The 10,638-nt window shown below is 43.3% G+C and overlaps 2 protein-coding genes across 5 annotated transcripts; one reads left to right on the top strand and one right to left on the bottom strand.

Moving 5' to 3' along the window:
- Positions 1-928: 928 nt before the first annotated feature.
- prd1 (pruning defect 1) lies at positions 929-7,599 on the bottom strand. Of its 3 annotated transcripts, none has more exons than XM_064695749.1 (10): positions 7,458-7,599; positions 6,090-7,194; positions 5,068-6,021; positions 4,033-4,922; positions 3,643-3,795; positions 3,177-3,586; positions 2,905-3,118; positions 2,640-2,840; positions 2,216-2,581; positions 929-2,153 (listed from the first exon to the last, which is right to left on the bottom strand). In XM_064695749.1, the coding sequence occupies exons 2-10, from the start codon at positions 7,048-7,050 to the stop codon at positions 2,025-2,027; spliced, it is 4,278 nt and encodes a 1,425-aa protein (XP_064551819.1). In that variant the 5' UTR covers positions 7,051-7,194; positions 7,458-7,599; the 3' UTR covers positions 929-2,024. The 3 variants fall into 3 exon arrangements, with proteins under 3 accessions (XP_064551819.1, XP_064551811.1, XP_064551803.1); XM_064695741.1 differs by having other exon boundaries at positions 6,090-7,100; positions 7,458-7,588; XM_064695733.1 differs by having other exon boundaries at positions 6,090-7,103; positions 7,458-7,572.
- Positions 7,600-8,275: 676 nt separating this feature from the next.
- Positions 8,276-10,444, top strand: HisCl1 (Histamine-gated chloride channel subunit 1). Of its 2 annotated transcripts, none has more exons than XM_064695770.1 (6): positions 8,276-8,655; positions 8,782-8,965; positions 9,076-9,385; positions 9,441-9,575; positions 9,642-10,021; positions 10,078-10,444. In XM_064695770.1, the coding sequence occupies exons 1-6, from the start codon at positions 8,537-8,539 to the stop codon at positions 10,126-10,128; spliced, it is 1,179 nt and encodes a 392-aa protein (XP_064551840.1). In that variant the 5' UTR covers positions 8,276-8,536; the 3' UTR covers positions 10,129-10,444. The 2 variants fall into 2 exon arrangements, with proteins under 2 accessions (XP_064551840.1, XP_064551831.1); XM_064695761.1 differs by having other exon boundaries at positions 8,278-8,655; positions 10,091-10,444.
- The last annotated feature ends 194 nt before the right edge of the window (positions 10,445-10,638 follow it).

The raw sequence follows: 10,638 nt of genomic DNA, 5'->3' as shown, positions 1-10,638 counted from the left end.
CAACATATTAAATACTTTTAGTTTATAATTGTTAGAAAAAATTGGTCATGTTTACCAACTCTGAAACTGGTTTAGAGCGCAGCTAACAGTCGCATAGGCTTAAAAGTCGCTGAAGCGTTTTTCTTCTTTTGTGATCCTGTTGTTGGTGTTGTTGTTCTTTTCCTCCTGCTCTGTTCTTCTATTCGTTGACTTACTATGAGGGTTGGAGTTTTTGACTTTCCATGCGTTCTTTTTAACTCGCATTCGCTCATTCTCTTGCGCTTCTCTCGCCTCGGTTTTGTTGTTGTTGGTGTCTCTTTCAATGCAATGTCTTTGTTTCGGCTGCATCTCTCTCAGAGCTCTTATTGTTACATGTGTGTTTATCTTTAATTTCTATGCATATTTTCCAATTATGCATTTACTCCACGGCCAAATTCAGAGTCTACATGTATGTATGTATGTACATAATTATATATGTATGCACATACATATGAGCTTTATGTTTTTATTAGTTTCTTTATTATTAGCTACATAATAATTATAATTCATTTGGCGGCACAGTAGAACAGTTACACGCACATAAAAGCCTTCTCGTGTATGTACATACATATGTATGTATGTATGTGTGTACATAAATATCTTCCCATACTGTTAGTTGAGACTCCATCTATTAATCACAGGCACAGCCCATATCATCATCGATTCTTTTTGTACATTATATACATGCACATATGTACTTATATACCACTTCCACATTAGTTTTCTGCATTCTAAAGAGCTGCTAATATGATTATCTTTGCCCCATACCAACTGAGATGCCCAACCCGCCATTCCAGGAGAGCTCCGGTTCTTGGCTCCTTTGATTATGTCTAGAAGGAGGGGGGGGGGGGGTGTGGGGGCGTCATCAATCAGGGAGCTTAGCATTAAAATTAAAAAAATATTTCCTCACTATCATGTTTATTCAATTTTATTAATTATTATGAGCTTTTATCTGATGTTTTCATACAGTTCTTGGCTTGAGATATTGCGTGAGGTGTGGATTTTAAGCCTTGCTAATTGAAAACTGCATCAGGAAATTATGTTGAGGGGCTTACATCGTTCAAAATCCCCACATAAGCCGTTTTAAATAGCTGCGTGCTTAAATTCATATATTGTCCGATCTCATATCAAATTTGGCAAATTAAAGGTACGACATACTGTTTGGTAGTTGAAAACTTAAAGTTAAGGCATTTGAGTGCATTCCGTATGAAAACACCAGCATTATAATGCATGCATATATTCATATTCATATATATATATATATTTGTATTTGAGAGGTTACAATTTATAAGTAAATACTTTCAATGTCATTTTATGTCACTTCCATCGAATATGCACCAAAAAAATAATGCCCAGACATACAATTGCCGTACATATTGTGTATATATATTACGATTATTTTACGTATAATATCTTTTAGCTAGAGTATATAAAGAGATATATTGAAATGATCAATGATTTGCTAACGGTTTGGTTTCTGTCCTGGTTGCTCCTAACGAATGCTTACAAAATATTTTTACTTTATATATGATTAGTTATCAAAGTATTGTTTATACATAGTAAAGCCTTGGATTTTTTTGTGCATATTTCTACACTGTGTTTGTTTGCATAAATAAAAAAACAATATCAAATATTAACAAAATTAAGGTATAACAAGGAAAAGTTTGTAAACCCAAAATAAACGTGTCAATTGGCAACTTAAAAGTTAATATCACACAAAATAGTATATATATATAGAATATAACAGCGCAAATAATTGAATTGTTTAAGCGAATGTTCACGTTTCAAATCATAATACAAGGTATATGAATATCGTTTGTGTATATATAAATATTGACAGAGATATATAAGTATATGTTGCAGCTACCATGTCTGTGGTTTTTTTTTTATCAGCAAATATGCTCGAGTATTAGAGTATTAAGCATTGAGTTTTACTTGCTCAGATCTAGCAAAATTATTAAATATATAATAGATCTGCATTGATTATATTTGTATAGTTGGGCGATTTAGAGAGGAAAGCCGAGTGCAGCCGATAGCAGCGGCTCCCAGGCGCGATTTATGTCCAAATAGAGCACTGTGCACTGTTCGGCGAGCGTTTCATCATCGTCCAGTATGGTTATAGGGAAGAGATCGTTCTGTTTGAATGATATATAATATTAAAAATATATTTTTTATAGTTATTTAAAAATAAACGCACATTTTTGGCCTGCCAAAGCTGCTCGAGTAGCCGCAAAAAGCGCTGCATTTCCATGCTGCTCGCAAAGAATAGAATCAAATCATCTTGACATTCCAGTGGCGCCTCCTGGCAGGAGAATTCCAATATGCACCACCAGGTCTCACTATGTGAGGGTATTTTAATGCCAGTCATTGCTTTAATATCCGCACAGGTTAGTATCTCCAGTCCTGAATTTTTGCCATAAACGCTGCTCATGCTTTGCGCTTGTCCTGAAGCAGTTTTTGGTAGAGCTTTGGACGCATCGACCGAGTACTTTGTAGGGGTGGAGTTGAGTGAGGAACAGGAGCGTTGTGTCCCCCGTGTGGGCGTGCTCATGGTGGAGCTTAGCTAAGAGTTTAACAAAAGTTAGAGAGGAGTTGCTTCTCTAGGGAAATGGAATGCTTACCAAGCTGCTGGTTTCGAAGATGCACAACATATCCTCCTCGCGCAGCAGCTGCTTGTTCTCCGCAGCGGCTGGCGGTGTCTCCGGCTCCTTGTTCAGTTGTCGCAGCGGCGCAGCAAAGTCCTCGCGCAGCGTTATCAAATGGTTCTGAGTGACTATCAGAGTGCAGCCCAAAGCCTTGTGCCGCTCTTGCAGCTCGAACAGCTGTCAATGAGAATGTTGGCATATTATTTGTTGATAGTGCTTGTTTGAGCATTTCACAACTTACACCACTCGCTGACTGGAGCAGCGCCTGCAGCCATTCGGAGGCGACATACTCATCCGGCGCCGCCATTTGCAAAAGCTCGCCCTTGAGCATGATCTCAAAGCAATGAGGACGCGCTGATTTGATAGCACGCCTGGCGCCCTGACACTCGGCCAGCGCCATGGCCCAGCTGGGCAGCTTTTGCGTGGAATCATGGAACATGTAGAGCACGCCCGCTCTGTACGATTGGGCACACACATATTATATATGCTAAGTTCTATGCAGTTTCAACTCACTTTAACAAGAAGTAGCCCGGCTGCCAGCTGATCTTCGACGTTGCGGTTGCTGTGGCTGTTTCACGCACCCGCCGGTGCATGAGAAAACCCTTGATGTGCGGCCCCAGCGGCTCCTGTTCGCCATCTAGGCCCATGCCCAGAGCACCGCCAGCGGGCATATTGACCACCGCATAGAACATCCAGTGCTCATCCTTGCCTACGCAGCTGTTTGCACGCACAAACTGCTGCAACGGCGCCAGATGCTCCAGTGTTAGTTGACCAACGGCGGGCAGCGTTGAGCCGCTGCGTCGAGCACACAGCTCCAAATTGGCAACCAGTGCATCGGCTGGATAAGGCCCGCCGGCGAGCAGCACCTGTTGCATGTCCCGCATGCTGTTGCTTAGAAGCACCGTGTTGCCAAAGGGACCCATCTGAGTAGTAGGGGGTTTATTAGATTTAGAGATTTAGATTAGGCTATGAGGCTTACCAATATGACATCCAAATCCTTGTAGGCCAGCACAAATTTTGCGCACAGACAATTGCGTACCAGATCTGTAACGTAGAGCGTTTTATCCGTAAGCAGCACCAGCACCGGCGTCATGAAGCCCTCGCGACTGTAGCCTGTGTACAGCTTGAAGACCTGCAAGGACAAAGTATGTATCATATGAGTGCTCCCAGTTAGAAGTGTTCCACTATGAGATATCCTATACACAGCTCCGAAGCGCAGTCACATACATATTGATCAAACGGAAAAAGAACAGGCTTGTTCTAATCAAATGGGAAAAGGGATAAGCTTGTTCTGCCTATGCTAAACGTAAAGTGTTTCTAGCTCTAATAAGAGCTAAGGTGTGCTTAACCTAAATCGGCTGTGTCTCACCTTTAGCAACTGCTCATTGGGCTCTCGCAGCATGGGCAAATGTTTGCCACTAAATATATCAATGGATATTTCGCCAACGCCCAGTTCAAAGCGGGCAACATCTCCCGGCAAATCTAGATCCAGGCCCACGGCCAATTCGCGTCGCGGCGAATTGGCGCCCGACATCTCAATCTCCATGGCAATCTCGGCATTCAGATCGTCGATCAGCTCGTAATTCTTGGGCCTCACGCCGCGCACATAGAGATTCGAACCCAATTGCTTGTACTCGCTGCGTAGTTTGTCCGCAAAGAAATCATTTTTTTTAATGGAGGATTCGAGTATTTTCTTCTGGGTGACATTGCGCAGAAAGCGATTGATCAGCGAGGTTTTGGCCGCCGGTACGGGCGGTTTCAATAGCTGTGCATAGTCCACGTCGGTGTAGTCCACAATTACAAGATCGCTCTCCGTGGAAGGCCGCTCATTGCCCGTATCCGTGGTGGTGGTTATAGTCAGAATATCATCAAACTCTTCGCTGAGTATGGTGCTCTTCGAATCACGTCCGCTCCCGCCGCCACCAGACGTGATGCCGCCCCGTGCGCCCAAATAGCTGCTCGGACTGTGCAGACTGCGACTGGTCAGCTGCTGCTGCGGCTCGCCATAGCGAGGCGGCTGACCGCAGCGCTTCTTCAGCGGCGATGGCAGATGACGCGATTGTCGCTCCAAGCTGCCCAGCACCAAGCCGTGGACATTGTTTGGGGTTTGCGGCTTATTATAGGATGCGGAGTTGCTGTTCGTATTGTTGCTAATGGAGCTAAGCTCGGATATGGTTGATGAGGAGTGTGTGCTGGGCAGCTTGTTGGGTAACTGTTGCTGCGGCTGCGACTGCTGCGGCGTCTTGGAAATTTTGGAAGCTAAATGGGGGAACCGAAATTTTAAATGAGTATATAAAAGAATATTTATCTTCGGGTAGCCGAAGATTAAAAAAAAACCCTGGAGACCTATAGAAGACATCCGATTTTCTTTATCCCAAGTTAAAGTCAACCAAGTATTCCTTACCAAAATAACTTTCAGTTGCTGCCTGCTGCAGTTGTTGTTGTTGTTGCTGCTGCTTCTGCTCGTGCTCCTTGTCAGCTGACGCATTGCCGGAACTCTCCTTGAGACTGCGAAAGAAGTTGCTAAACGTCTTGGCTATGGGTGCGCCCATAAACGAGCTGCGCAGCTGACTCGCTGGCTGGGCAATGGGGGTGTTCCGCTCCAATAGGCTGGCCACGCTGCTGTGCTGTTTGGCCGACGTGGAGAACAGCAGCTCTGACTGATGCGGCCCGCTGGTCTCGTAGGAGACGCCCGTATGCTCAAAAACGGTGCTTTCACAGTTGATAATAAACTTGCTGCGGAACTCGCTCTGTGTGCCGGTAACATTCGGTGCCACGGCGGCTGTTTCCTTATCGAATTCATCTTGGCGTCGCAGCGCATGCGGCTGCTCTGGGGGTGATGGGTCCGCGGCGCTGTTTTGCTCATCATTTTTGCGACGCAACTGCTCGTCTACATTGTGCACAAATTTCTTGACGCACTGCGCCTGCTTATTGCCATCCAGACTCTTGCTGAGAAAGGGCTTGGCCTTGAGCGGCGGCGAGTCGGGCGACTGGCATGTTGGCGCATATGACTTGGGCTTGTGCTCGGGCGTTTGCTCCAGTTCCGGCACGCACTCCACCACCGATTGCAAATCCTCGGAGCCCTCAGGCACACCACGCTCGGGCAGGGGCATGGTAAAGATGCTCTTCAGCGAGCCGAATATCATTTTGCTGCTATTGTCCAGCAACTGATGCTTTATGTCGTGCACATTGAACTTCTTAACGCGATCATTGAGATCCTGCTCGTGTATAATGTTGGTGTGGCGTTTGGTTTTCTTCAGGCAGCTGGACTTGGGTTTCTTCTCCTTGTTCCACACGGATTTCTGCTTGGGGCTGCCGGCATCCCCAATATTGGGCTCCGAGTAGTAACAATTGTCACCTGGTTTTCATAAAGTTAGTAATTATAAGATTAAGTATAAGAGTAGTATAGATAATAAGAAGACCTACCAATTAAATTATTGTTGGCATTACTCATGCCAATGCAATCGCAGGAGCTACTCTTGGCCTGCTCATAGTGTTTGCGATTGTCATTGGAATTCTTGCTGTTGGAGTTCTTGTCCTGCTCATCGGAGTCCAGGCTCGAATTGGAGCTGCTGCAGGCGCAGCGATAAAGCAATCGTTCATCCCGTTGCTTCGCTTCTGCTGTGGGCGCATACTCAAACACGCCGGAATTGTCATATTGCAGACCCACTGGCTCATTGGTATCATAGATATCCGTGTTGCCATAGTCTAGCACATCCGAGCAGGCATTGCGATAGACCAGTCGACGATTCTGGCCTGTCGCTCTGTCGCCGGCCACCTGTTCGGCATCGCGACCAGCTGCGCTAAGCTCGGTGGGCGCCTGCACGCGCTCCCGTTCTGCGCACCACGAATAGCGGCCGGCGGCACCGGCCACGCCTGCTGAATTGCCACCCACCACGGCCAATTTGCGTCCATTTTTGTATGTGATAAAGCCATGCTCTATGTGTATGTTGTCGGTGCGTGTGTTTTTAAGGATATCCTCGTGAAATGACACGCGCTTTTTGGGCGCCTTTGGGGTGGATGAAGTTTTGTGCACCTTGCGCCTGTATACGATCTTTTCAGTAGTATCAAAGGTCGAACAAGCGCTGCTGGTCATGGTCTCCTCCGCGGCCACATTCGAATTGCTGTCCACAGGCGGCTTCGCCTGCTGCTGTTGACTGAGAGCTGGTATTGGCTTCATTGGCTCCTCGAAGTCCAGACCCGACTGGGAGCAAAGCGACTCGAGCATAAAATCGCTATTCTCCGAATCCAGCATTTGTACGCCCGAATCACTAGGCGTTGTATCCTCCAAGCTGCTGCTATTCATGCTGGAGCTCATCTTGTCGCCGCTGGGCGAGACCTTGGCGCTCAGATTGTTATTGACCTTGGGATATAGCGGTGATTCCATTACGACATCGTATGCATATGTCTCGCGTTGTTGTGCCAAGACCAGCGTCTCTGCTGATTAAAGTTTGTGTCACTTTATTTTGTTGAAATATTTGTCTATACGATAATTTTAACGAATATTTGTCTGTAGCCAATTAGAAATGCGCTTTAATGATAGAAAATAAATAATTTGATCAAATATTAGTTATTTTTTCCGATTTTTATTCGGGGTTTTGTGTATCTTGGTTTTCTGGCAAGTAATCAATATCAATAGAAATTGCACACTGCGCCGCAGCCGCATCACGTCACTGTGCAACAAAGGAGTACACGGGCGACCCCACGACCCCTCCTAGTTAACCCATCCAACTGTGCCGAAAAATCTTAACCACTTGCAACCGCAAACTTTAACGGTTTATTAACAGCACCTACCTTCGATTTGTTGGGAAAATTCCATGTTAAACTTGTGCTCGGCACTGTTCATTAATTTATTAACTTATATTTTATAGTTAATCTGTGTTTTAACTGTTTTTTAGTTACATTTTAAAATAAGAAGTACACACACAAGTAAAACAAATCAATATTTATCATACGAAACGCAGCGTTGCCATCAAGTTGGCAGGCTGCAACTTTTGGGCAACTCATGTGCACAGCTGTGCTGCGTGTAGGGATACATCTGGCAACGCCCAACTGTTAACAACAGGTGAACATTATTTACGCGCTATTTTAAACGCTTTTTTGAAATTGATTTGTACTTAAATAGAGCAATACGTAAGTAGCAAATCAATTTGTGGAATAATTGGCTTGAAATGTGAATTTTTTGCACCTACACAATCGCAAGCCCAGTTATGTCAATTATCGTTAAGGCATTACGCATATTCTACTTTTCATGCTTGCATAGGGTATAACAATTTTGTGGAAACATTTGTCGCACAAGCAAGGCTCTTAGCTTGATTTGCTGTGTCTACCTCTTCAATTCTCTCTCAATTCCAAGCAACACTTATTGTGAGGTATGTGCGTTTCGGCTTTTTGAAAACCGATTGCCATTTGTACGTCTGTTTTGCACATACCTAGGGCATGTCATTTTTGAAAAGTACAATAGCAAAAAGAGAAATGCCAATGAAAACGAATGAAACCATACAAATTAAATATATCACACCTTGAGCAGCGCACAGCCAACGCCTGTATAACTCTTAAACTTTTTATTGTTAGGATTTGCCGTATAAACGGAAAGAAGAAAAAAATTGTTTTGCATTTATTAAATAATCCAATAAATTACATTCAAATGCGACAATCGAGCTAGAAATGTTTTTGAGTTCTATCGGTCAATTATAAAATGTCAACCACATGAGAACAATGTGCCGTAAAACTATGAAGCTAAAATACAAACGTAAAAAACAACACGTGAAAACGCGCAAAACTATGCAATATAAATAAATGTAGTAAATAGCCGTTATTTCAAATTAATTTATATTGGATATTTCGAAAACGCAACGGCGTGTGTATTCAAAATGCAAATGCCAAATATATTTAGACAATTAAAACAACACAATTTCCTGGTTACGGTTGCAATCTATATGCATATAATAGAAAAATCAATTCAATTATGTGATTGTGTTCATGGCTACAGGTAATAAATAGAAAAATTAAATAAAATATATTTGCCAAGCTGGCAAATAGCGTATTGCATCAGACAAGGCTGCCCCACATAACCTCAACAAAGTCTAGTATGCTGTTCTTATTTGCTTTGCCACAGAAACAATACAGAGAGCGCCGAGCTGGTTTCTCATTATGAATCAAGTCTATCGCTGCCAGATATATTGCCCATCCCATCCAAAACCTATGACAAGAATCGCGCACCTAAGCTGCTGGGCCAGCCGACCGTTGTTTATTTTCATGTGACTGTACTCTCACTGGACTCGATCAACGAGGAGTCCATGGTAATAATATTTAAAAAGTCTGGCAAGCTCTGGAAGTCAAGTATTCTTCTGCAGTGTCCAAGCACTCTGGTTTATTGATCCAGTTTCTATAGTTAATCGCATTTTTACAGACCTATGTGACGGACATATTTTTAGCACAAAGTTGGCGCGATCCGCGTCTGCGCTTGCCGGAGAACATGAGCGAACAGTATCGCATATTGGACGTGGATTGGCTGCACAGCATCTGGCGACCCGATTGCTTCTTCAAGAATGCCAAAAAGGTTACATTCCATGAGATGAGCATACCCAATCATTATCTCTGGCTCTATCACGACAAGACCCTGCTATATATGTCCAAGCTGACGCTGGTGCTGTCGTGCGCCATGAAATTTGAATCCTATCCACACGATACACAAATCTGTTCCATGATGATAGAGAGCCGTAAGTTTGAGAATCCCTCATATGGGGGCAAATCTGTAATATTCTTTATTTCCAGTATCTCATACGGTGGAGGATCTGGTATTCATTTGGAACATGACCGATCCGCTGGTGGTGAATGCTGAGATCGAGCTGCCACAATTGGACATATCCAATAACTATACGACCGATTGTACCATTGAGTATTCAACAGGTAAGTGCACAGATGCTCACTGAAAATTCTCTAAATCTAAATCTCAGTCTCTTTCAATTCTCTTAGGCAACTTCACCTGCCTGGCCATAGTCTTCAATTTGCGTCGACGCCTGGGCTATCATTTGTTTCACACCTATATACCCTCGGCCCTGATTGTGGTCATGTCATGGATATCGTTTTGGATCAAACCGGAGGCCATACCGGCGCGTGTTACCCTGGGCGTCACCTCGCTGCTTACGCTGGCCACACAGAATACACAATCCCAACAATCGCTGCCACCGGTGTCATATGTTAAGGCAATCGATGTATGGATGTCCTCCTGTTCGGTTTTTGTATTTCTATCGCTAATGGAGTTCGCTGTGGTTAATAATTTTATGGGACCGGTGGCCACCAAGGCAATGAAGGGTTACTCGGATGACAATATCACAGATCTGGATGACTTGAAGGTTAGTTCGGGCATAGCTTAATCTTATTTAAATTGGCTGAAACTGTAACTGCGTAGTGCGTCTTTGCAGCACCATCATCGGGAGTCTATTATAGAGCCACAATATGATACCTTCTGTCATGGTCATGCTACCGCCATCTTTATAGATAAATTCTCGCGCTTTTTCTTTCCCTTCTCGTTTTTCATCCTCAACATTGTTTACTGGACGACGTTTCTTTGATCCAATGTGGAGGCAGCTCTTAACTAGTCATTAAGTAAAATTAAAAAAAAATCATAGAAAGCGCATTTGTTTAAAAATGTATAAAGTTTGTAAACCACAAATGAATTTGCAAGAAAAATATATGATATACGTATAAATAACATATATTACATTATTGTATTGTATAAATAAAGAAAGGCGTTTATTAATTAAATTTAATTCAAAGGAAGAAATTAAGAAATGCATTTTAATTGCGCAACAAAGGTGGAATTATCTTTGGTATTTTTACTATATAAGTATGTATGTATGTAGAGTTTAGACATATAGCATATATATATGCACTATGTATATATATATATAAAAATGTATATAAAAAGTTGCTATCGTGGTTTCCTTCTCTATTCCCAATACACTTTTCC

This window comes from Drosophila montana, unplaced genomic scaffold, assembly GCF_035044405.1.
Source record: "Drosophila montana isolate Dmon_TW-CO22-7 unplaced genomic scaffold, ASM3504440v1 contig_1505_1, whole genome shotgun sequence".
NCBI classification, from domain to species: Eukaryota; Metazoa; Arthropoda; class Insecta; order Diptera; family Drosophilidae; genus Drosophila; species Drosophila montana.
This window is presented reverse-complemented; position numbering and strand designations above follow the sequence as displayed.

Coding starts and splice junctions, on each gene's coding strand:
- HisCl1 (XM_064695761.1), top strand. CDS start 8,537: ATGCAAATGCCAAATATATTTAGACAATTAAAACAACACAATTTCCTG. Junction 8,966..9,075: donor CGATCAACGAGGAGTCCATG/GTAATAATATTT, acceptor GCATTTTTACAG/ACCTATGTGACGGACATATT. Junction 9,576..9,641: donor TACCATTGAGTATTCAACAG/GTAAGTGCACAG, acceptor CAATTCTCTTAG/GCAACTTCACCTGCCTGGCC.
- prd1 (XM_064695733.1), bottom strand. CDS start 7,509: ATGAACAGTGCCGAGCACAAGTTTAACATGGAATTTTCCCAACAAATC. Junction 6,022..6,089: donor TGCCAACAATAATTTAATTG/GTAGGTCTTCTT, acceptor TATGAAAACCAG/GTGACAATTGTTACTACTCG. Junction 4,923..5,067: donor AGCAACTGAAAGTTATTTTG/GTAAGGAATACT, acceptor TCCCCCATTTAG/CTTCCAAAATTTCCAAGACG.